General features: G+C 40.2%; 1 protein-coding gene across 2 annotated transcripts in view; it reads left to right on the forward strand.

The window, feature by feature from the left end:
- UBE2O (ubiquitin conjugating enzyme E2 O) overlaps positions 1 to 26,736 on the forward strand; it is a 56,333-nt gene that overhangs the window by 10,011 nt on the left and 19,586 nt on the right. For both annotated transcript variants that reach the window (XM_083429843.1, XM_083429844.1), the window contains exons 2-8: positions 15,806 to 15,865; positions 18,564 to 18,674; positions 19,975 to 20,072; positions 21,540 to 21,603; positions 23,601 to 23,744; positions 24,362 to 24,471; positions 24,989 to 25,139. In XM_083429843.1, coding sequence (XP_083285969.1) covers positions 15,806 to 15,865; positions 18,564 to 18,674; positions 19,975 to 20,072; positions 21,540 to 21,603; positions 23,601 to 23,744; positions 24,362 to 24,471; positions 24,989 to 25,139 — 738 coding nt within the window. The remainder of the gene's footprint in view (positions 1 to 15,805; positions 15,866 to 18,563; positions 18,675 to 19,974; positions 20,073 to 21,539; positions 21,604 to 23,600; positions 23,745 to 24,361; positions 24,472 to 24,988; positions 25,140 to 26,736) is intronic.

Consider the following 26,736-nt stretch of genomic DNA (forward strand, 5'->3'; position numbering starts at 1 on the left):
GGCAGTTGTAACACAAACTGCATCAACTAATCTGCTGCAGTGTTGCAGGAAAGATAAGATGATCATTGCATATATATTTTAATCCCATAATTTTTCAAAGAAGTGCTGCTCAAGAGATTTAATTGCACATTATTTTTAAAAAGCAATAACCTGATGATAAAATAAGAAAACAAAAAGATATGTTCAAACTATAATGGGAAGTTAAGCAGTAGCTACACAAGTATTCAAAATACTTAGGATGTAAATGAGCTTCCTCACTGCTCCAAAATGCACAATCTCTATGTACAAAGCACTTTTAAGGAGATAGAGACACTTAATTTTCATCTCCTCTTGAAAATGTGCATTTTGCCTTTGTAGCAAACTATTTTGATCAGTTGTCTAAAGTATATATTTTACCTTTGTTCTTGTGTCCCTCTTTTAAAAATGTTTTTGTTATAACTAAAGTAAACACATTATTTTGAATGTGTTTTTTCTGCAAAGTATTACCTCATCATCTGTGAATGTAAGAAACTGAGGTAGTAAATGATGAGTGCATAGAGAAAAGCTTCTTCCCCCCTCTTGAGTTTTGACATAAATAGTTTTGACTATTTATGTGAGGGATTTTGCAGACTCTTAAGTCTGATAGCACCCAGGTTGGGAAAATCTTAACTCGGTCCTTGACCTCTCTGTTGTTGAATTCTTTTTCCTCAAGTCATTATTTCAGTTTGTTTTGGTTGTTTTGTGAATCAGAATTGAAGCACAGATGTGTATACAGCAAGTAAGTTAAGCAATTTAGATGGCAGCTGTTACTGTATCTGGAAGAGCTTTCCCTCTTTTTCCATTTAAATGCTTTGAATTCAGAATTATTAGCATGAGGAGATTTTTTGCATTGTCCATCTTCCTCTAACAGAATATCTTCATCGCCAGGTACAATTCTTCACTGGGGTATGTATTTTGTACCACAAACACTTAAAAAACAACAACAACACACTGCATTCAGAATAAGCCATAAAGACAAGAACTAATGTGTGGTTCCTTGTTTGGGGCAGAGATTAGGCTACAGCAGTGTGACTAAGAGACAAACACCAGGAATGAATGTATCATCATAATGTTTAAAACCCAAATGTGTGTCTTTTCAAAAGTCGAGCATTAAACTACACCTTAGTATAACATATAAAACTTAAAACCAATAAAAATTAATGGGTGTAAGTTAAAGTCCATTGATTTCAATGGGTTTACTCTGACTAACATTGGATTTTGCTGTATAACCAAAAGTGATAATAGAAGATTATTAAATGATTAAAGTGCCTTACATGTTTGGTTTTTCCAAGGACAGAAGCAAGCACTTAATTGCATGTGTTTCAGTGGAATAAAATGTATTTTAATAGGGTTCTAGTTCTACTATCATATAGTGTCAGATCAGAAGTAATCATTCTTAATCTGTTGTACAGGTGAATGTGACCTGGTTGAGATACTCTCCTTTAAGACTGAGCAGCTGTAAATGGTGTGGCTGTCTAATCATTTTTTTTCTTATTGGTCTTGTAATCTAAACTGAAACTTAGCATATTGTAAAATGTGCAAAAGTAGTGGATATCTTTAAAAAAAATGTGCTTAACGGAAGGTGTTTGGAATGAAGGGCAACTTATGCATTTTTTTTCTGTAGCGTTTACTTCAGAGGACACCTGCAAACAGATGTTTTTTATTGCTTTTTAATGTTCTACCTTGTATTCTTGTTTTGAGTTTATTGGAAACAATGTGGTTTTAGCAGTTACTGTTTTATGCTGTGAAACAGTATCACTTCTTCAGCTTTCATAATAGTATTTGTAAATAATTCTAAAAGTAGCTGCTGATGTTAAATCTGGTGAAAAGATAAAATTCTTTCAGTAAGATAAAAGTATGTGATCGTTGAATAATTGCTCAGTTAAGAGATTTGGGGCTTCCAGTTGTTTTCCCAAGGCACTGTTTGGAGTTGGCAGAAGATAAAGAGCAAAGCAGCATTTTAGTCACCATAGCGCAAGAAGAATTTTTGTATCTAAGAAAACAGCTACTGGAAGAGCAGGAATTAGTCTCTTTGAAGCATGTGCCCTTGCTATTCTGAAGGGTAACACCATTTATCTGAAAAAGAGAATTGCAGTGTCTGCTTTTTTTAGGGTGGTTCCATACTTTAGTGAAGCATTGTTCTTTTATAGTTATCTATACAGTGGTACCTTGGGTTAAGTACTTAATTTGTTCCGGAGGTCCGTTCTTAACCTGAAACTGTTCTTAACCTGAAGCACCACTTTAGCTAATGAGGCCTCCTGCTGCTGCCGCGCTGCCGCTGCACGATTTCTGTTCTCATCCTGAAGCAAAGTTCTTAACCCAAGGTACTGTTTCTGGGTTAGCGGAGTCTGTAACCTGAAGCGTTGTTAAAACTGAGGTTCCACACGTTGTTAAAACTGAGGTTCCACACTACACTTAGTATAGCACTATGCTCTGTTCCTTAGCCAAGATCCATCTACAATGTTTACTTATAAGTGCCACTCAAAAGTTATTTCCAGTGTTAATGAAAAGTTTCCTGTTTTCAGATTCTGTCCATATTTCCTTCCTTTTGATTGCGGCCAGAAAGAAAAGTCCCGCCGTCCCGCCCCCCAGCCATATTGCCCTAGTGTCAGTCTCTGTTTGTCCCCTCAGGGGAAAGATTTAATTACTAATCGTTCTACATTATTTTCTCTTTTCGCTTTTTAATAGCAAAATAGTACTATTTTGTTGTGAGAAAATATTAGAGGAAATGATTATACTGTACCCTCATTATCAGCTGAGCAGATACTGACACTAAGGCAATTGATATCACTAATCTGCTCATTCATCACAAAGTATGATAAAAAGGAACAGGGAACAAAAGAAGAAAGCTGTAGGTGTATTTCCCTAAAAATATAGCAGTTCCAATTGTACAAGAGTGCCTTGCCTCTTCACACAGGGCAACTGGTAATGCAATTGATTTGTTTTGCAAACAGACAAACAAACCAACCACCCCTACTGCAAATGAAGTCTGAAAAAACAAGATAAGTCAAACCCCTGGATTCCCAACAACAGAGACTGGATTCCCCATTTTAAAAATGGGTGAAGAAAGGGTGGCAATCCCAGAGTAAGAAGTAGTGATGAGAAGCCATCTAAGTTGTTGTCCTGGTCCTTTGCATCCCCAGTGGGCCTATGCTACATTTTGCTATGGTTTGGGGCGCATTCATGAGAAGGGCTAACAACTAAGAAAGAGCTTAGCTAGCCACTAACAATTACCTGGAGTCTGTAGAAACTTGGAGCTGTAGCTGAGCAATTGCCAAAGCAATTTGATAACTAGCAGCATTTTTTAAAAAAATAAAAAACTCACTTGTTTGCAGCCAGTATACAGGCTAAGTTTCATACTTAATAAGCTGTCAGGATGTCTGTTTAAAAGTGCATTATGCATTATAGAAATTGTGGCTTGAGCAAGGTGGTGTTGGCCCACTCCTTAGCCCTCAAAGACCTTTCTAGTATTAGAATATGGGTATGTTTAGAACAAAGACCTTTTGAGAGGATTATAATGAATGCAGCCATAATGGATTGCTTTTATGTTGGCACAATGGCTACCTGTATTAGAGAACATCTGTGGAGCCATCTAGATAAGCAAGCTAATTTGTCAGCTGCCCCTTTTCCCTTCCAAGCTAAAGGGCTGATTCTACTTCGTTCTGTGCAGTTCAGAAATAGTCCTGTTTTGGATTTGATAATTCTTTTACTTCCCAAATGCTATTTTTTTTAATAACCAGGAATACTTTAGTAATTGTAGTAATAGGAGAAGTGGAATGGGGCTGATCTATACTGCAATACTGAGTAATAAATGAGGTCTTGAATCCAGTTCTTTACTACCACGTTGACCAGTTGTATACCTATACATTTTTAATAGGAAACGTTCAGCAAATCATAATCATGCCTAAAATCGAACCTTGAGAGCTTGTGTACTGACATCTCTACTTTCAGCAAATGCAGCTAAATTGTACATGTGAAAAGGAAGATGAGGGAGAAAACTTAGTGCAGTGTATGTTTAGATGTAGAGCAGAAGTGGGAAAATTCAGTAGTCTGGATTTGTGAAGTGACCTTGTCCACCTTCTATTACCTTAGCATCTATGATTTCTTCTTGCTGTAGATGCATTGTACAAAACTGTGTCCATTTGAAATTGAAATTCAGCTCCTATAATATATTTTATTTAAAAAAATGTGGTAGTGGGGGAAGGTACAGGAGCAGAAAAATTAAATGCCTCTGTTTTGATTTATTATGAATATTATTAACTTACAGTACTTCAGGCCACAATCATAGCCCTGTGTTAAGGTTGAGTGGCACAATGAGAAATTGGGCTAAGGGCAGTAGATTCTATAGCTTATTGTTCAAAATGGCTCAGCAGTTTGTTTGGAAACTCGGCAGTGTAGGAAAAGTGTTTGTGTGATCTTTGCAAAATTCAGGGTAGAAATTATAAGAAATTGCTTGTTTTGAATGAGATAAGTATTTGATGAGAGACTCTGGCATCTTGACTGATATTGCAAGCTTTCCTCCCATAGACTTCGCTGTGCTGATTTTTCTGGAGAGACTTCTGTTTCTACTGCAGGCTTTATAAAATGAGTTGTTTTAGGTAAAGGGTGGGGGACATCTAGAATGCACTTTTTACCTCTGAGTGTTGTAACATGGTTGTAGTTTTTAATAAAAAGGCATTTTTCTTCTTTCATTGTGCTTTTGTTTTAGCTCTTTTCAGCCAGAACTCACCAGAACTCAGTTCCGGCACCTCTCTGGTGGGCAACATTGCTATTATAACTTATTATTCTAGAAAAATAGCACTGGTACAAGGAAGAACCTTCACCAAAATTCAGTTAAATAATTTGAAAAGGGCATTTTTTGGCCAGTGTTGGTCAACAGACTCGATTATTCTGCTGTGCAATGATTTCTGTCTTTGCAATGGTTTCTATCTAATGTTACCCTCTAAAACTTGATATTGATAACCAAGATTCTCAGAGACCAGGCCTTGAAGAGTTTACAGTTCAGGTAGGCCAAGATGTTAAAAGTTACGTGTTAAAGGAGATGAGCGAAAAAAATCACAGGGTATAAGTAAAAATAGTTTTGAGCAGTGTGTGGGAAAGCAGGAAATATTTCTGATTTCTGGCAGGCAGTTTTTGTAGGCACAGCAGAGACTTCATGGAAGAAAGGTAGGCGGGAGATTTTAGGGCGGCTATGCTTGGTTTAGCTGCTGAATTCCCTATTTAAAGGATAATTGCCAGTTGATCTGAAAACCTTCAGCTGGGCCTTCTCCTGTACCTTTCACAACCATACAATATGCAGAAATCAACCAGGGTGATTGGAGGGTATAGGAACCAACGTAATCCCCTGCTAATGTCACCCAAAGAACTGGTTGTTAACAGGCAGAGAATGCAGTGGCAGCCTGTAAAAGTTGGCAGTTTCAGTTTAAAAGAGGCGAAGCTTGTACTAATTTATAGTTGCCCGATGATTGCCTCCCCTCTAAGTTAACTGTGTGCTGACCCTCTCACGAGGAACAAGCCAGGCTCTAGCTCTTTGCCCAGTGGTGGAGCATGAAGGAGAAGTGAAGTGATGAACCAGGAACGACACCTTTGGGTCATAGTAGATAATGTAAAATGATGCATGTCGGGGCAAAATATCCTTATTTCACATATACACATAAGGGATGTGAACTGGTGGTGATGGACCAGGAATTGAGACCTTGGGGTCATAGTAGATAGCTCACTGAAGATGTTGACCTAGTGTGTGGCGGCCGTGAAAAAGGCAAATTCCATGCTAGGGAATTGAAAATAAAATTGCCAATATCACAGTGATATTACACAAATCTGTGGTGCAACCACATTTGGAATACTGTTCTGGTCAATTCACCTCAAAAAGGATATTGTAGAGTTGAGAAAAGTTCAGAAAAGGGCAACCAAAATGATCAAGGGGTTGGTGCTGTGATGAAAGGTTGCAATGTTTGGGACTTTTTAGCTTGGCGAAAAGGTGAATAAGAGGCAACCATAGAAGTTTATAAAATTATGTATGACAGAGAGAAAGGATTCCCCCTCACATAATGCCAGAACTCATGGAGATGCAATGAAGCTGAATTCAGGAACAGAAAGGTACTTTGGTGGCCACCAACCTAGATGGCTTTAGAAGAGGATTAGACAGATTAATGAAGGAGGAGGCTATCAATGCCTACCAACCACAATGGCTGTGCTCTACCTCCACTGTTGGAAGCAGTTGTGCTTCTGAATACCAGTTACTGGAAACCACAGGAGGGGCGAGTGCTTGCGGGTTTCCCACAGACATCTGGTTGGCCTCCACAAGAACAGGATGCTGGTCTAGATGGGCCAGTGGCTCTTCCGATGTTTCCTGTTGAATTGGTGCAGTGCAGGCATGACTTTCCCATCTCAGTGAGAGCCAAACTAGGGGAAATGTTGGTAGAGTGAGTCAACTCGAAAGAAAGAATGCAGCCAAGGAGATCAAATCAAGGCTGCATTCCTGAGGGAACAGGGTTTAACCCTTTATGCCAGTGCCATTTCCCACTTTTAAAATCGCTTTCTCAGCAGCAATTCTTTGCTCCACAGCAAGAAAATATGCATGTACCCTCCACACCATGGGAGGTTAACACTAAGGAAACAGTTCAAGGGGAAAGATTAACCCCCCTCTCTTTCTCTCATCCAGTTTTCCTAGCTAAGTTTATCTTCTAAAAATAAGGGAAGCCTTGAATCTGCTAACTTCTTCTGCAGTTTGGCCCTGTGGTTGAGGCCTGGGTGATGTTAATATTGTGTGTTTTGAACTTGACTTGAAATGTGCAAAGAGATTAAAATTATGGGTTTTAAAAATGTATATTTCAGTCACATTGATAGATCTCATTAAATTCTTTATATTTATGAAAAGCTAAGAACAAGAGAAGCTTAGTTTTGTTACATACTTACATTTTGTAACTTTCAAAAGTTATTGGGGACAGATAAAGCAGAATAGACATTGCTTTTGTATTTAAATGAAACTAATTGATCATAAAAAAAGATTTGTTTTATGAGCCTGAGTTTGAAACAGTACAAAAAAGGAAGCGAAGTAGATCTGATTGACTAAACTCAAGTTTTTAAAAGTGAAACAATTGCAACAGTCTAGCCTAAATGCAGTTTCATTGTTTCTAATGTCTTAAGAGTTATGATAACTGTTTGCCAAATTTTGCTGATGGCTGGCAATCAATAGGCATAGTCAATACAAATAAGGATTAGGAAAGTAATGCATGACCTCAGAATAGAGAAACAGAAATTGGATGAAATTTGATAGTGCAGAGTGTAAGGTCATGTAGTTGGGGACTAGTAATAAGCACTTCTGCCGTCTCCTGTGGGCTCATCAGCTAGCAGCAGAATTGCCCAGGGAGGGATGGGAGGCGACCTAGGGGATTGCACAATGACCAAATGACAAAAAAATGATGCAGCTACAAAGGACGCAGGTTTGTAGCAAGTAAGGCCTTCTAATAATAGGTGCTAAGTAAATATTAAGGCGTTGGTGGGACTGACCTGGAATAAAACATGCAATTTATCTTTCCTGTTCAAGGAAGGTAACGGAAAAGCTGCAACAAAAGCACTTTAAACACACACAGCTCTAAAACCTCAAGATGGGAGATATATTTGGTTTGGCAAAAAAAGCTGAGAGCAGGAGATGGCTGTCCTTTGACATGGAGGTATTAATACATTAGAGATAATTACACGTTTGAATGATAGAAAAGCTATTCAGATAGTAAGCTATTGTTGCTCTCTTATCCTCAGGTGATAAAGGATATGGTTTGATTGATCTCCTGATAGTATGTGTGTGTTGAATCTATTGCAGTTATGACATGTTAGAGTAGACCAGGCATGTCCAACTTCCAAGAAACTGCAATCTACTCCCACTATAAAAAAAAAAACAACTGGCAGTGATCTACCCATTAGATTGACCAGAGCTGCTCCCCCCCTTTTTTTGGAGGGGGGTCAGGATACCACGATCAACCAGGGACATCCTGCAATTGACCAGTATATCACGATCGACCGGTTGGACAGGCCAGGAGTAGACTGATTCAGGTGTCATGCAGAAACCATGGTTTAACTATATGGTCAAAGCTTTCTGCCTGTTCATGTTCACCCTTTCCCCTCATATGCCAATTCCCCTCAGTTTGGGCAAACAGACCATAATTTGCTATAGTTGAAATGAATTCACCTGAATGAGGAAGGAAAGGAGCTGTAGTGTGGGGTTGGAAAATTAGCAAGCTCATTGTTTGGCTACCAAATCTGTAATGCAGTGAACATAAGTTCGCTCCACTTTGAAAAAGTAAGCATCTCATAAGATTCCTCTTACGTTTCCCACCCTTTTTTTCCCCCTATACCGGGCTTTGGCAACAAAGGGTAGCATACAGAAAGGAGAAAGTATGCAATGCTGCTGAAGTGTCTGCTGTACTTTCCGATTGACTTTCTCGCGGTCCTGTTGTTTAAGTATGTGAAGCTTTTGCACAGTGTAGTGCACCCCACTAGCAACCTGATACTTAGAGTCAGTTGGGTAGATGCACTGCCTGCAGAGTAAAGAAAGCACTGTTACAATTGCCCACAGTAGGCTACATGCTGCACTTTAAAACAGGAGGCAGTTATTTCCTAATAGTCATGCTGGCTATGAAAATTCACCGCCTCAGTGATCCAGTCTACTAAATTAGATTTACATGAAGACATTGTTTCAACGGCTTAAAAAAAGTTCACTTGGATAGTCTCACCTTCAATAGAAAACAGAAATTTTGTGCGTTTGTCAATATACAATATTTCTTAGCCTAAGTACAGTGGAACCTCGATTTTTGAGCGTCTCGGAAGTTGAATGTTCCGGCTTTCAAATACCAAAAACCCAGAAGTAACTGCTTCAGTTTTCGAACAATTTTGGAAGCCAAACGTGCCATGCGGCTTCTGTTTTGAGTTCCCTATTGTATTGAGGCTTCTGCTTTCAGTTTTTGGTTTTCGAATGTTTTGGAAGTCAAACGGTATTCCAGAATGGATTACATTCAAAAATCAAGGTTCCACTGTATAAGGAAAGATTTTCTTTTTTCTTTTTTTAAAGGCTTTGGGTTTTCTATGTTTTCATTACCACAATTTATGCCATACCTATGATGACTGACAGTTGAGAACAATATACTTTCATTTCATTTTATTTTTTGCATAATATATTTAAAAGCAATGGTAGATATGCAATTGGTGTTCCTAGTGGCATTGAACCAGTGGAAGCATCTTCTGTGAGCATCCCCACTGGCTGGGGAGAATGGGGGTTGTAGTCCAAAACATATGGGGGAGCACCAGCTTGGGGAAGGGTGCCTTATTCCACTTTTCACCACTTGATGCAAAGATGCCTCAGGTGCCTGCATTAGTTCTTCAAAGCCAGGATTGGTAGCCAGAGTAGTCTCATTTGTGGTTTCTTCTAGCCTTTATGAACATGCAATAGCAAGCAGAAGAGGCAGCCATAATTTTTCTGAAACAAATTGGGAGGGACACAAAAATGAGAAGACTCCCCCATTTTTCTGGTTTATTCCCAGGCTTTCACATTGCTATAAATGATGTTTAGGAGCTTAGCACTGTAAGCATTCTCTGTTCTGTGTTGCTGCCTCTTTTCTCTTGTGCATTTCCACCCTTCAAGAGTAACTGGAAGTGGGGGAAAAAGTCAGTGAAGTGTGACACCATTAAGTACCTAACAGGATAAACCTGACATAGCATATATGTCTGTCTGCAGCTCAAACGTGCATAGCTCTTGGGTAATGAGAAATGAATATGCATTGGCAAATGACAAGGGAGAAGGGGGTGGCATTGCTTCGAAGAGGGAATGTGCTTTGCTTTGAATGAATCTGAAGAATTCATTAACATAAATGCAGTAGTCAAATAATACTTCCTGGCAGATGCTTTAGAAGAATATTTAAATTATTGGACTAGTGGAGGTGGTTGTATATGAGCGTGTATGCTTAGGAATTTTAGTTAAAATACGTGGCTATTCTCTGACCCTATTCTCTGCTGTAGAAAGAGGCATTGTGGTGATGTGAGAGTGGTAAAGACATTTTTCTCAAGATAGAAAAGGAAATCTGGTGCTGCTATCCAGTACAATACAATGCTGGGAAAATTTACTAAAAAAGCAAAATAATAGTGTATGAAGCTCAAAGAGACTTTTGGGTCCCAATCATTCTGTGCTCTGAGAGAGATGGTTTTCTTGAACTTCTCAGCAGATGATGGCCAATCATCTATGAGCCCCATTCCAGACAATATAGAGGTACTGCTTAGTTGAGTGGTGGTCATCCTGTTCTGGAGGTGGTGGCACTCCTCTTAAAATGATCAGGTGCACTGTTGGTGCACTGTTCATTGATCCAGCTTTGATAAGCGGGGGATCAAGAGGCCTCTGTGGCATGGAATGCATTTTAATAGATTAGGCTGATAAGCGAATTGCAGCCCTGCCTGCCTTCCGTTACCTGCCTGTTTGGATCACCGCAGTGTGTTACGTGGAGTTTCCTTTGAAACAGTCCAGAACCAGTAAGCCTGGGAAGAGGCAGCTTGATGGTTAACCTGCACTGGACAACTGAACGTATTATGTCAGTGCTTCATCATTTGTGCTGGCTTCCAGACCCATCTCTAAGGCCAGTTCAAAGTGTTGGTTTCGACTTTGAAAGCCCATAACAGCTTGGGACTAGGGTACTGGAAAAGTCCTCTCCTCCCATTTTCCCTTATCCAGTCTTAGAGAACGGTGTCAGATGATGATCCCAAAGTGGCACTGCAAAGTGAAGCATGATAGGTGCCCACTATGTGGAAAGCTATTTCAGTGATGGTGGAATAGTCTTCCCAGGGAGCCTCACCTAGTTCCTCCTAATTTCAGCACCAATAAAGGTCTCCACCCACTTCCAGGCATCTTAAGGTTTTTAAAGATCTCTTCTAACTTACTAATCTTTTCAGAATTGAATTAACCTTGTGTTAATGTTTCATTGTTGGTCCCCCCCTCCTTTTTTTAAAAAAAGATTGATAACTGTAAGTTATCCAGAGAGCACTTTTGGGGGGCAGCATGTAATTGTTGTAAATAAACAAGTAAAACTTCAATCGTAACCATTTCTCACACACTATTCTTAGGCCATATGGTGTTGTAGAGTGTCTAATGCTCATAAATTAGCTTTCCGTTTATTCCAGGACCTAATAGGAGAGTACAAATATAATACCAAAGAAAATTACATGGATATGGCTCAGATTGCCAGGACTGCTTTTTTCCTTGCCTTTATATGAGTAATCTTTACTGTTTTGGTACAGAATCGTATAATATTTGTAGTTGACAGATGCTTCATAAATCAGATTTCTCTACTATTAAGTACTATGTCATTCAGAAGGGACACTGACTGTCTTAATACTACTTCTGTCATCAACATTAGAGGTAGAGATGCTGGTTAATTGTATTTGGAACCCAGTCAAAGTTGGACTAGACTTTTACAGGATGTTAGGTCCGACAGATTCCAGAATAACCTTTTATGTTAATTACACAGTCTATGGCACATCAGTGACCTAATGGTAAAGTATAGTCAGTCTGAAATGTGGTGCATTTTGGATCTTCCAGTCACAGAAATCTGGATTGCAGAGTGAAACCACATAGCTCCACCTTGTTTCCTAATTGAGGAGAAATTTCCCAGCACATTACTGATTTGTAAGAAGCAAAGGGCTTCCCCCTCAGTGGTAACTGGCCCATCATCTAGATCAAAATGCATTTTATAGAGTGGCTATTGATTAGTCTCTCAGACTGCATCCATGGACAGGCGGGAGCAATATAATTCAGATGTGCAAGGCAGGGATGGGTTTGGTACCTTGGTAAATAAAATTTGCAACATCATTTTGACTTCAAACTATTACTTATAATTTCTTAAAATAAAATTTAATTATAACTTGCTTAAAAAAATTTTTTTAATCTCTGAGTGGTATACATAAAACAGCTACGTTAAAATCAACAAACATATAACTCAGGTTTTTTGCAGGCATCTGAACAAGTGCAATGAAGGAGTCTCCCTAATGTCTGTAGGCAGGAGCAAGAGTTGTGCAGTTCTGTGCATCAGCAGTGGTGGATAGTTTGTATTGATGTTAAAAGGCGTGGGGGAACTTGCTAGGACTCCAAGTTACCCTTATAATCCCACTTGCATGCAAGCAAAACATATATTCCCATAGTATAAACAAGCAAAAATATGCATTCTATATAATACACAGGCAGTTCAGGGCAGTAAAGCCCCATTCCTTTACACATACATATAGATTTAAGTGTTTTTAAAATATTTGCAAAATATTTTAAAATAGTTTTGCAATCCAGGAAAGAGGGAAAAGAAGTGTGGAGCTGATAATCTTGCCCTGTGACCTCACCTGCTGTGTTACCAATGAACTTTTAAGGTAGGCTAGATAACCATAAGGACTAGAAACTTGATTTAAAGAAAAATGCTGAGATGATGATGCTGAATTCTGGCCCATATCATATTTCTACAGACACTTTTGACTGTAGTAGGAAAGCAAGGCTAGAGGTTGCCATATAGTTCCGTAAATATGAAGAAAAAACTATTTCCTATATGAATTTCCATCTGTTTACTTTTCCAAGAGTTTTTACTTCTCTTATTTCCACTAGCACATCTTCTACAGAACAACATACAGTATTTGTAGCCCTTCCAGGAATTAAAAATAATCTCCCAGCACAGAGGCCAGTTTTGTTATGTGTGTAATCTTAAAGCATAGAACAATATGCCTTGACTGCTTTAAGTGGACTAGAAAGGGTGGGTGGGTGGGTGTGTGTGAGAGAGAGAGAATGATGGTGATTTTAAAGGAAGATATTGGTATATGGATATATAGCTGGCATCTTGATCTGAAGCTATTGCAGATAGCTGCTCCTGTGGTCTCGCTAAAGAAGTACTAAAAATGGGAAAAGCACTAGAAACATGAAGTTTCAGCTATATCTCACCTCAGGCAATTCAGTTTTGTTTGGGAGTCCTGGGAATTTTGCCTGGAATCAGAATTGTACAATAAGCAGTTTTTACAGCTTTGAGTCCCTTTATTGTTCCATTCTCTGATATTTCATTATTTATATTGTACTTGACTCTTGTCTTGACACTGAAAGTAAATGCAGCTTTCCTGCACAAAGGCGTGCGAGCCATTTTGATTGCAAAATGTTCTCATCTATCAGTTGTTCTCAGCCAGTTTCCTTGTGGAGAATTGCATCTCTAGAATGCAGAGCAATGTGGCTGCTGAGGTATTCAGTGCGGCAGGTGTGCTGTGTACAGCTCAGCTTGGCTTATGCATATCTTCGAAAATGTCTCTTCCCAACCCCATCCCTCCACCACAGCTCATGCATCGCTGCAAGGGAGAGGGAGTTAAAACTGTTTCAGTGAATAGAAATTGCAGCCGAGTTTTCCGGCAGTGATGCAATTGTGCTGCATTGTCCCGGTAGCTTTCACACACTCCTTCTGCATTGTGAGCGACGGGAGTGGCTCTTCTGTTTATCGGGGAAATTAAATGCATGTCTTGGGTACACACAATGCAACTGGATTTCAGGGAAGTGTCATCTTCAATTCTTGATGTGAAGACTTAGTGAAACTTAGATTATTTATTGCATGCCTAAGAGTCAAGCGTGATTTTGAATTCAGCATCTAACCAAATAACTATTGCTGCCTTGAAATATTTAGCAGACCAGCACAACCTCAGGGTACAATGCTGTGCACGTTGAACTGAGCCCAATCTTGTGGATATCTTTGCTTGATATGTTGTACAAGTGTACATGATGGTACATTAAGGAAACCTCACAAAAAGATCTATCCCATGAGACAGTGTTTTGTAGATATAGGAGCATTGGACCTGGAAACACAGGTTCAGATCCTTGGCTAACTGAAATATATTACTCTGCTTCTTTGTGATCTTCATCTACAAAGTATTTATATGTGGGCACAATTCAAGGTTATGGTTATTGCTTTTCAAGTTATAAATAGAGTGTAACTTGGACAGTTCTATCCCATACTCTCCAATCTGTATTGGAGATCCTGCTCCAGATTTTCCTGCTGGCTGAAATGGAGTGGATAAGCTTAATGGGTCAAGGTCTCTTCAATATCTCAAGGAGGCCTAAATGACCCCTTTATTTTCACCCCACCATTTCATTAAAGACATAGGTTTTTAGGGAGACTTGGGTAGAGGCTGAGAGGACCCAATCCAATTATCTGCTGTGCTGCTGGTGAACCTCATTATTCTGCTGACTGCACAGCTAGAGAATCACTATCAGCATAGCTTTGCAGTATACAGTTAATCCTGGTGCTTTCCGAGATGCATAAAGCTTGCAGTGACACCTATGTGTTTCTCAAAACCAGGCAGCTGATTATCTCTAAACTGCCAAGAAGACTTGAGAATGCTGTTGAATGCAATGAGAGCTTGTGTTTCCCTCATGCTAAATAATACCCTGCTGTTGTTGTTGTTATGGTTGTTAGACAAACTAAGAAAATATTGCAGACAAGCATTGCGCTGCCAAGGTGAGAATGGAGCCCTTCTAGCTATAGATTTTTAGTGAGCTGAAAAGGAGGATACATAAGACGGTGTTGGAAGGGAGGCAACCGAATGTGCTGACTAGGGCAGAAGCATGAGTCTGTTGTAAAGAAAGGGTTGTGTGGCGGGCATGATCAAGTTTAGTGAGGTGAGCATTTATCTGTAGAGCTGCTATTTCACATTTCTGCAGGTGTTCATAATGCAGATGCTGTATTGTAGTGTTGATTGTCATTGAGTTCCAGCTCAGTGGGAGGACGAGTGGTTTGAAAATGCTCTTTATTACCATCACAACTGATAGCCTTTTCTTAGACAGAATGACTTGGCCATCAAGTACCCTTTGCTTTGATCTGCTTGTTCATTTGACAGATCGATAATATTTGAATTGCACCGCATATTTTGAATAAAACATCTATCTCTTACTTTTTTGTGCATGCATGTCTGTAGTGCCTTGGCATCACCACCAGCACCACCACCACCACCATCATTATTATTATTGATTTGGCACAATATGTTGTGGAAATGGCTTTGCTCCAAAAACAATCTGAAGATAGAGGTACATCTGATCAAGCAAGCATGCACACCATTTTATATGCAGGAGTCCTAGAATCTTCCTTTTAACCCACACGCTCCAAACTAGCACTGTAAATTACTTCTTGTTGTGTGATACACATTCCTCTGTGCTTTGAAATGTCTCTGCTCTGGGCAGAGGTAAAACATATTTCTCTCTGCTAATCAGAATGGCCCGTGTAGTTTCTTTCTAAGGAATCTGATAGAGAGCAAGATTTTTACTACATTTCTAGTAGTAAATGCTATGTAGTGATACTCATCCCAGATACAAAGAGCAGACCGAAGTTCCATTTTTGATGCTAACAATACTAATACCTGAATGGGAGAAGTTCAGTGAACCTATTTATGCAAGTCTGAGCTTCTTGGAAGAAAGGTGGGATACAAGTAAACAAAATTAAATGATAGAATAACAAAATAAAACTCCATACAGTCTTGTCTTGTTGCCATGTCCATCACTAAAGTGGAATTATGAACACCAGCAGCATTGTATGAATGTACAGATAATTACTTCATTGTGCAGCTACAGCTTATATTGGTACAAAATGTGTGTGTACACACACATATTATATGTGTAAAAATTTAAAAAAGACCAACCTGGTAGTCCACTTGATTCGAAATCAGGCTGTACATATGAAGCTATGGTGAGGATCCATCTTAATTATATTCTCTCTCTTTTGTCTTTTCCTCACCACCTCCCCTTCAGCTGAAGCTTGAAGACCGGTCAGTGGTACCTCGGGATGTTGTCAGGCACATGGGCTCACGGGTAAGTGCTGCTGTTTTGTGTATAGACACGAGAAACCAAAGCCTAGTGTTTCAGTAGTAAATTTTGCATAGTCTGAATCTGCAACATAGGAAATACTTGGCTTTGAATGTGATCGGACTGTATTGTAAAATTCATTTGCTGTGTTTCAGGCATGGCATTCTATAGAATCAAATGCAGTGTCTTAACACATTACAGCAAAAGCTGCAGCCAAAGCCATCCATATTAATATGCATCTTGTGCGTTGAACCTTTTGGCCAGAATAGCAGTGTCAGCCTTGGAGGTGCATTGCTGTAAGCCTTTCCAAATGACGCTGTGGCTCAGATGTTGATTTCTGCAGAGAGCAGTTTGCACCATTACTCAGAGTCCTGGAACAAATGTAGCTATAAAATGAAAAGGTAGATTTAATGGTACTCTTTCAGTTTGTGTCCGATCAGTAGCCTTATTCAGGATTTAGTAAACACTCTTGTTCTCTTTTCCATGGCAAGATGTAAGCATGAAATCCTGAATCGGGGGTTTGATGGATTCTTAACTCAATATCAAACTCAATATTGAAAATGCATTTGGATTGGGTGAGGGCAATTAGGGGTGACACCAAGGGACACAATACACCTTGCAGCTAATTTGCACAGTTCAGTTTCACATTCAGTTGCCTTGCATGAACAATGAGGGTACCAAACACTAACCAGTGTTTGTTATTCTCATGGTGGAGATTCTTTGTGAACTGTTGAAGAGGGATTCAACACTCTCAGCCTTATTTTGTCACCCCAGTTCAGATGTATGAAGTTGAATATTCTTGCCTTCCATCATAATTTTTTTAAAGACATGCAACACAGTGTTCAGATGAAGAAGAGAACAATACATGTGCTAGGATGCTTGCGTATGCCTGTACTTGCCAAAAACAAGTGACGTGTCGTAGCTAACGTTGGAAACGCTCTTCCTGGAATCCTTTTTGATGTTTCTTTCAACTGCTTTTGGCGATCATGAGAATTTCTGAACCCCAACTGATTTAAAGCCCCCGAATTCATGGTTATGTTGCAGTTAGCACTTTTGTGTGTATTGATTGTGTTCTCAGCGGCTGCAAGATATTCTATACAGGGAACGACAAGTATATTACCTTTTTAAGAAACAAAATACAAAGCATTATGTTAGTAGCATCATCCAAATGTACCTTGCCGCCTCAGACCGTGAGCTGGCCTTAGTCATTTTTAAAAGGAGAGAGCAAGACACTTGAAGAATGGGAGAAGGAAAAGAGTGGCATACATATAACAAAATAGCTTGTACTTCTCTGAATCACGGTCCTGACTTGTATTACAAGTTAATGCAGGTTAATATGTCAGTTGACCTGTATTAGAGTCATACCTCTGGTTAAATGTGCTTCAGGTTGAGCGTTTTCAGGTTATGCTCCGCGGCGACCCGGAAGTAACGGAGCGTGTTACTTCCGGGTTTCGCTGCTTGCACATGTGCAGACGCTCAAAATAATGTCACACGCATGCAGCGAATCGCAACCCGGAGAAGCGGGTTGCGTTCGCTTCAGGATGCGAATGGGGCTCCGGAATGGATCCCGTTCGCATCCAGAGGTACCACTGTACAAGTTAAAAGCCCAGCATTGGGAGTCTACTCATTTCCCAGAAACTCAGAGCATTCCACACCCCACCCCACGTGCATGTAATGTCCAAAGACTTTCTGGGCCACACTAGTTCATAAAGGTTTTACTCTTCCCTTTGGAGTCCTCCTTATGGATGAACAAAGACACCTATTTAGCAACGAGAGCAATTTTTAAAATGTGTTTCAGCAGTAGGTGGAGGAAGGGAGAAAAGCATCATCATATGGTTAGTGAGCTAATTCATATATTATAAAGCACCAACCCTCCGAAGTGTGTGTGTGTCTATGTGTGTTTCCATTAATAGACCCTGATGTTTGGGAACAGCTACAGAACCCAGCCATCAGCTGCATTTTGTAATGGACTATGCTCATTAATAAATAAAAATAGGTTATTACAGCAGCTGCCAGTTGACTAAGAATTAGTTGAGTTATGAGTTAATGATGCATCTGGGTTCATATCCTCTTCCTCAGCAAGCCAAAGAGTCTGCAGGCACAATTGAGCTTTTCTTTACAGGCTCATAGCGACACAATAAACAAGGCTTATTTATTAATTAATACTTTGCTCTGATATTTGTTCTGCAGATAGCGGGCAAATATCTGACATTTCTGCATCATATTTCAAGGGTTTGAAAGAGCACGATACCTGAATATTGTTACATTAGTCTTATCCCCATATTGCAATATAGTGAGGTTGAGAGAATGCAGACTTTCTACAGAAATTACCACATTACTTTCGTTCGGCTTGTGGGTAAAATGAAGAGACCAGTCTTGGTCTGAGAGCTTATGTATTAGGCAGTTACCATCTAGATTAGCAAGCAAACTTTCTAATGATGTACAGGGGTCCCCAACTTGCAGGGAAAGGAACCTATATAAACTGGGTTCCAAAGAAGGTTGACAGGAGGTCAAGCAGGCAAAGAATGCGGACTCAATAATTCTCTCAAGAAAGAAGGCATAAAAGGGACTCTGTTTTTTGCTTTTTTTCTTGGGTCTTGAATTCGTGTTCTACTGAGAAATAGCAGGTGAAACTTTCAGGGCTGTCTGTTTCTGCACACCTTGTGTGTCCTGCAGTTGAAAAACCTTTCGTTCACCTTTCCAGGACAGCCAGTGTGGAACAGTAATTGATGTGAATATAGAGTGTGCCGTAAAACTGGTGGGGACCAACTGTATCCTTTATCCGGTCAACAGCAAAGATCTTCAGAATATCTGGGTGAGTGTGTTTAATACTACTTATCCTCACACAGCAGGAAAGCTAACAACTTAACAGATTTAATCAGGAACAGGCAGGGATGATGTTACATCCCCTGATGTGAGTGGTTTCTTTTAACAAGACTAGAGTCTTCTCTGAAGAGAGTAATGCTTCTAAGCCCTACATGAGATGCAATTCAGAGACCTGAAGGACTGCTTACTACCACATAAACTTGTCTGCACATTAAGATGTTAGTTGTAAGGCACTTCCCTGGGTTCTCTTATATGGATTATGGCCTTTTTGGTTGTAGTATCCTGACTCTGGGGTGCCTTTCCTGGGGCCAAGCAAACCTAATTTGTCTGGTACTATAAAGACAAAGTAAAAGCCCTTAAAAACTAATCCCAGTTTGTAACTGGCTTAGTTCTCTACTCTGACTTAATTTTAAGGAGTTCCTTATCTGCTGTCATATTTTCTAATTGTTTTTAATTGTTAATCTCTGTAAACTGCTGCCCTGGAACTTTTAATATTGAAGTAAATATTTGAAGTAAATGATGCAATACTTGCATTACAGCCACACTAGTTCTTTTCTGAATATGTTGCTAGCTTCTGTCAGACTGAGCAAAGGCTTAGACTATAACAAATGGGGTGAGAAGCTTCTGCATAGTGATTAGCTAGGATGATCACTTGATCAAGGCGGTCCCACAGCAACAGCGTGATCCTGAGCTGCAGTACAGTTAAAACATGGTGTTAGTAAAATCTTTAAAGAAACAAAGTATGTACATAAAAAATGTACAGGAACTGGCTGCCTGTAACTTCTGAGTTCGTTTGTTCATTCTAGATATTTCCTACCTTTATTTCATTTTTTTACTGTTTTTGTCAAAGGGGGCAGGGAATGGGTCTACAAAATGGTTTTGGCTATAGTCCGAACCCTTCCAAAACGAAGATAAATATTTCTGCTGGTATTCTTAACAAGGCAGAGATGCAACTCCGAATTGATTGTAAGAAAGAAGGGCAGTTGCGCTTCCTCAATCACTTAACTGTGATTGCGAGATTACCCTGGAGTTTACCCAGTATACTTGATATGTTACTGTTCATCTTTCCCATGAAATTTGTCAGTAACACACTTTTCCATCTCCCCAATCTTGTAGTATGGTGGGGTGGCGGAAAAACCTATTTCAGTAATCTGGGAAATGTACAAGTGTTAAATTCTTTTATATGCCGGATGTACCCTAATCCTGAACTTCAGGAGCTGAACAACGTTCTCTAGTTGTAACTAAATAAACCAAGGAAGCAGGCATCATAACTTTCTTCTACCCCTCAGCCTTTCATGTACGGTGACTGCATTGCCTATGACTGGTGGCTTGGGAAAGTGTATGATTTAAAGAACCAAATCATCCTGAAGCTCTCTAATGGTGCCAGGTATGTCTGTTGCTTCTGTTACAGAGCATGCCTTTAATTTTTTGGTTGAGTAAATGTAAGACAGCCTTCCCATATGTTTTTTTAATTATTATTTCAACTCTGGCTATACTGGCTTGAGCTGATGGGAGTTGTCATCCAAAACAACTGGAGGGGGCGCCGGGTTGGGGAAGGGTGGCAGATTTCAGCTATCCTGTGCACCTTGACTTCATGGGACAAGTCCCATTAAACTTGATAGAACGTCTGCATAAACACTCACAGGACCGGGCAGTTATATTGCTAAAGATCTTCCTATGCTTGTGCGCTCAGCTATGCAGGCAAGCATCTGAAGCCCCCCCCCCCAAAAAAAAAGACTGGTTCTCTAGACTCAGATAGTTTAGTATGAGGAGAGATGCTGCAACAAATACCCAGGTCCCACATCTTTAACACATAAGCCTTTAATGTTAATGCACCTTGAATTTGACCCGGGAAAATATAGGCCAGGTATGAATACCTTGATTTGGTCAGTGAACCTGATCAGTATCTCCCCCTTCTTCACATGTGTAGCCCAACTTCGACAGCTAGGCAGAACCACCCACCAGTGAATCATCTGATGTCACAATGGCAACAGGTGATTGACACCAGACAAAGCTCAAAGCAGGTTGCTGCGTTGGTGACAGGGAGCCCCTTTGGAGTCTCTGCAGGGGGGCAAAATGTTCCTAAAAATGGAGCATCTTGCCTTCTGTGGAGAAAGCAGTTCACCTTCAAAATGCTTCCTCCATTGGTTTGAAGAAAACTGCCTTCTCTGGAAAGAAAAAAAAGCTCAGTTTTTAAACTGATTTTTTTCCCCCAGAGAAAGCAGTTTGCATTCAAAGCATTGGAGGAATCACTTTGAATCTAAGCTGCTTCCTGCAGGCCCCTCGACAGCACTAAGGAGATTCAATTCCAGTTGATTGTTGAAGCTTTGGCCATGCAGGGCTTTCTTCAAGCACAGACAATCAGCTGATAATGGGGGCGTCAAAGTACATGACACAGGACTTTGCAGGTGCCGCCAATCAGCCGAGCCCCCTTTTGATCCAGCTACAGCTTTACTGGTCCTACACCTGATGTCATATATTACATCAGGCAAAGGGCAGATAAGTGAGACTTGGGCAAAAGGGACTGGTGGGCCTAATTAGGCCTTGCAGACTGCAGCTTCCTCAACCCTAATATAGGCTGCCTGTGCAAATCCTACAAAATTGTCATAAGGAATATGATAGTTTGCCCCTGACCTGTAACATTTCTCAAAGCATCCCCGTATCTAGTCCAGGTTAAACACATTGAATAGTACTTTTAAAATGGAATGATATCCAATATTTTCCAACTGCATGGCTTAGTGTTGTTAAATCTAGATATAAGAGCATGCTAACACATATTTGCCATTAAGAAAGTAGTGCTGACTCTTGCAAAATCTCTGTGTGTGTGTTTTTAACAATTACTGCTTTTCCTTAGGTGTTCTATGAGCACAGAGGATGCAGCAAAGCTCTATGATGTCTGCCCACATGTCAGCGACTCAGTAAGTTCCCCCTCTTTGTTAGAATAGTTCTCAGTTTGTAGAGATACCTTTTCTCATATTGGCCCCACTTGTGGGGTTTACATCTATCTGATGGATTATCCAGTGTTGGAAATTTGGAGGTAAGGAGCAGGCTTTGTTGCTACCACAACAATAGTAAAGTGCCTCCCCCCCACACAGTGATTGACAGCCTTCTATTTATGTGGGAGAAAGTACATGTTTTCATATAAGAATATTTATTCATTTTTTTACAAAAATTTCTGTACACCAGCATCATCATAATCATCATTATTATTGCTACTTATTTACTCACTTATTTACTTATACCCTGCCCATCTAACTGGGTTGCCCCAGCCACTCTGGGTAGCTTCCAACAGAATATATAAAAATACAATGAAACATCATTCATAAACAACTTCCTGATACAGAGCTTCCTTCAGATGTCTTCTAAAGGTTATATAGTTACTTATCTCTTTGACATCTGATGGGATGGCATTCCACGGGGTGGGTGCCACTGCTGAGAAGGCCCTCTTGCCTGGTTCCCTTAACCTCACTTCTCGCAGTGAGGGAATCGCCAGAAGGCCCTTGGTGCTGGATCTCATTGTATGAGCTGAACGATGGGGTTGGAGACACTACTTTAGGTATACAGTGCAGAGGCCGTTTAGGGCTTTAAAGGTCAGCACCAATAGTTTGGCTCCAAGTACATTTTGAAGCACAATTCAGTGTGGGTCTTTCTGGACCAGTGTACTGTAATATGGTCCCGGTGGCCGCTCCAAGTCACCATTCTGGCAGCCACATTCTGGATTAGTTGTAGCCCCATATAGAGCACAAACACAGAATACATCATTAATCAACAGATCAGCTTACTCTCAAATGGTGGACCAGGACCCACCAGTGGGCCTCAGTACCACAGCCTCCACAGCCCAGCCCCCTAACCACTGTAGCATGTGTGAAAGGAGAATGGGAAAAGTTGCAGGAGATGGGTACGTTTGAGTACTTTTGAGACGTATATGGGAAGGGAAAGGTATAAAAGGAAAAGCCCACACCTGGAACCTCCAAATCAGCCTAAAATGTAGAGGCCAAGTCACAGTGCCTCCAAAGCAAAGTCTGTATTTAATTTGAGGATTACTGAACTGTGAAATGCCTTACCAAAAGGAAAATGTTACAGCAAAGAATTTAGCAATTTGCAAAGATGGATTAGATATCAGTAGAAAATGTCAGTAAGTGCTCTGAGTGCCTTGTGGCGGTTCCCTCATTACGAGAAGTGAGGTTACAGGGAGACAAGCGGAGGGCCTTCTCAGTAGTGGCACCCCCCTCTCCAGTGGAATGGCCTCCCATCAAATGTCAAGGAAATAAACAACTATCTGACTTTTAGAAGACATCTAAATGCAGCTCTGTATAGGGAAGTTTTTAATGTTTGATGCTTTACTGTGCTTAATGTTTTTAATTTGTTGGAAGCCTCCCAGAGTGGCTGGGGCAACCCACTCAGATGAACCACATATAAATAATAAATTATTATTATCACATTGTTGTTATTACGGGTGTCAAAAAATATACAGCTCTCACACTGTTCAGATGTCCACCTTGCCTGTTTGAAATTTCCTATGTTAGGAACAATTGTTTCCACCCTTATAACTAGGGAAATAGAGCCGCTGAATGCAAGAACTCCAGAAGCCACTGAAGATAATTCAATCATATTTTCATGGTAGATTTTCCACCTGCTACTTGGTACTGAAGTAATTCAAATGAAACTAGGAGCTGTTCGTTTCTAGTACCTTATGATGTTTCCTCCACTATTCATTATCCTTTGTACCTAAGATTTCCCTTGTTGCCTTAGAAACTGCTGTTGTGGTTGACTGTAGCAGAGAAAGAGCACGTCAGGACCAAGGAATCTTAGAACAAGTTCTGTTCAGGAATCTCATTCCACAGGGACAAAATGTGGTCTTAATCATACCTGGCTCTGACTTGCACTTCTCTCTTGTATTGCTTCTTCTTTTCAGGGCCTCTTCTTCGATGATTCATATGGCTTTTACCCCGGGCAAGTTCTCATTGGCCCATCGAAAGTCTTCTCGAATGTGCAGTGGCTTTCAGGAGTGAAACCTGTTCTTAGCACAAAGAGCAAGTTCAGAGTGGTGGTGGAAGAGGTATGGCTCAATGAACTTGACTGTGTTAAGGGATCATTGCCTTGCCAGGAGTTTTCCGTAAAACAAGCTGCATTGTATCCTTTGAACCAAACGTGATGAAAAAATATTCTACAAAAGTTTAGAAACAATATTTGTTTTTAAATTATGTACAACTTGTGAGTGAGGACCTCGTCTATCATTTGTGCTTTGGTTAAACTAGAAATGACCCCATTTTCACTTCCACTCCCTGATTGGTTCTTTGATTTGAGTCCCCATTCAAGCCCAGCCATGAAAGATCTGTAGGATGAAAATAGCCTTCATTTTAGATTGTATCAAGGTTGGTATATGAATGGAACAATCCTCAGTAAGTGATGCCAGCTTGATAAAAAGCAGGTTTGTTTGAATTGTTTCCAAAAAGCAAATAACTGCTTCTTCATGCTATAGCTTAGGTCTGATACGGTTATGCAGCACCAAAACCAAGATAATAGTCATAGACAAACTAAAGGCATTCTGTGAGTTGGACAAAAGATACCAAAGTATGTCTTAACAACTTCAGTAACAAAATGCTACTTGATATTTAATCTCGTGGAATTTTCTAAAACCATTCTCTCCTCTCCTCTCTGCCTTGTTTTCCTTAGGTGCAGGTGGTGGAGTTGAAAGTGACTTGGATCACTAAAAGTTTCTGTCCTGGAGGTACAGATAGTATAAGTCCCCCACCGTCTTTAATCACCCAAGAGAACTTGTCTAGGTAAGGAGTTCTTCATATTAATACCCTAAAAGCACTTGCCCCATTAAATTACCTTCTGCCAGAAGGTTGCTACCAGAAGAGCAATAGTTTACTTGGATGAAAAGTTATTGCTATAGTATTTGGTGCAAAAATTTGTGGTGGGATGGTGAATGATCTAATAATATGAAATGGCATGTGTACAGCTGTTTGTGTGCTGTTACAGAGCAAAAGGACTTTAACAATCTGCTTCTTTTCCTCCTGCACATTCAAACTTCATAGTATGCTTCATATAAGAGAACATTCCCCTTTGTCCTCCATTAACAAATACTTTTGCACTGTTGAATTAAGCCTAAACCCATGTAAAATGAGGAAGTACTGTCATTCTCTCCTAAACAGTTCCCTCCCCCCCCCCCAAAAAAAGTTACCATCTTGTAAGTACATGAAAGCCCCTGTAGAGGTGTCACTCAGTGCTAGGACTTTGGAGGAAATTGTAGCAGTCAGCAGTAAGGTGGTATCACAGTCACCTTGTTTTTGACAGGGTAAAGCGCCTGGGGTGCTTTGACCATGCTGAGCGGCAACTTGGAGAAAGGTGTCTCTATGTGTTTCCTGAGAAAGTGGAGCCGGCAAAAATCACATGCGAGTGCCCAGAGAGAAACTGTGTTCTGGGAGAAGGATCTGTTGCCAAAAAGGTATGTATGCTGGCGTAGTTTGGCTGATAATATCAAACTTCTTCACAGAACATCAAACTTCTTTGGAAAGTTCTTTTATTCAGAATTTCTCTAGACTGTTTTGACAGTCTTGTTAAAATGATAATCCACTGATGTGATTAAGATAATGGTAGTGAGCTTTCGGGACTACGCACCCTTGTACTCCTTCTGCAGCTTCCTCTGTATCGAGAGCACATTTTCCCTTACCCACACGTAAGAGAAATACTTGCACCAGTGTTGATTGCAATTAGGGTTTGAGTAGGTTCCCTGCTTAACCAATGTTGTTAGCCGCCCTGAGCCCGGCTTTGGCTGGGGAGGGCGGGGTATAAATAAAATTTATTATTATTATTATTATTATTATTATTATTATTATTATTCTTAACCATCTTCAGGTGCCAGAAGAACACCAATTTTAAGTGAAGTACCTGCTTAGCCTTAACCATAATTCCATGACTGGTGTTCATGTTTCCCTAAAATATATGTCAGGAAGGAGGCAATGGCTTTCAGTGGCTACAGTGAAACTGTGATTCCACAGTTAAGAAAGCAAATTGCCAGTAGCCCTGCGGCACAAAAGATATGATACTTGATGATCAGAGAAAATGTGAACTTGTTGAGCTGAATGGTCTATAGACCATCCCATTGTTATGGGATGAGTTTGCCTTCATTTGGCAACTGTTGCATTCATTAGATAAGATCAGTCATTGAGAAGTGATTTGTAACCTCCTATAATCAATTTCTGTGAAAAATATGTTAACAGGGGCATATGAATGTCCACCCGATTTTGATGCATTCCACTGATGGTGCTGTCTTCAGAGTAAATCTCTGTTGATTGGCCCCTTCAGTGATCCTAAATGCGAGATGGAGATTTGTTTAGAATCCACATTGCAGGTGGTTGTTTAAATTCTTTCAGAGATTTCAAGCAGAAAAAAATCTCTCTCTTTTTAGCTTTAACCATCCAACATATTCATTCCACCATTCTGAGACAGTGGCTCTGTTCTCATGTAATATTTATCCAAACCATGACTTAGCATGAATGCACAGGCTCCTGGAGAAGTCCCAGCTGCTTTGCTCCTCTTCTGGCACTGTTTGCTACTGTTCTGAGCTAAACCAATGATATTGGCTTAGTGTGTTGCCCACACCTGGGCTCATGGTTGTCTAGAGCAAAACAAACCACCAGCCCTGGGTGCAGACAGAAAGATGGAGCCAAACCATTGCTTGGCTCAGAACAGTGCAGCAGGAGCGGAGAATTTCAAAAGCACCCACAATTGCCTCTCCGAGAGTCTGCACATTCCCACTAAAGCGTGGTTTGGCTTGGTGTTATGTGTGTAGCAGGGACTCAGCTATACAGCTGCAAACAGAACGTTCTACGTGTGTTTTAAGTGCATTATACAAATGTGACACTAGATGGCAATGGCGAGCTTATGGCAAATTCAATATATTTTTCAAAACGCTTTTAAAAAGCATTTTCACAGCGTTTTTTGTGTGTTTCTGGATTCAACCCAGGTCAGTGGCTCTCTACAACTTCCACCCATGTTGCTACATGGGATTTTTTTCCTGAGATTATTCATTCACTTCAGTG

This window comes from Podarcis tiliguerta (assembly GCF_965153285.1).
Source record: "Podarcis tiliguerta genome assembly, chromosome: 2".
NCBI classification, from domain to species: Eukaryota; Metazoa; Chordata; class Lepidosauria; order Squamata; family Lacertidae; genus Podarcis; species Podarcis tiliguerta.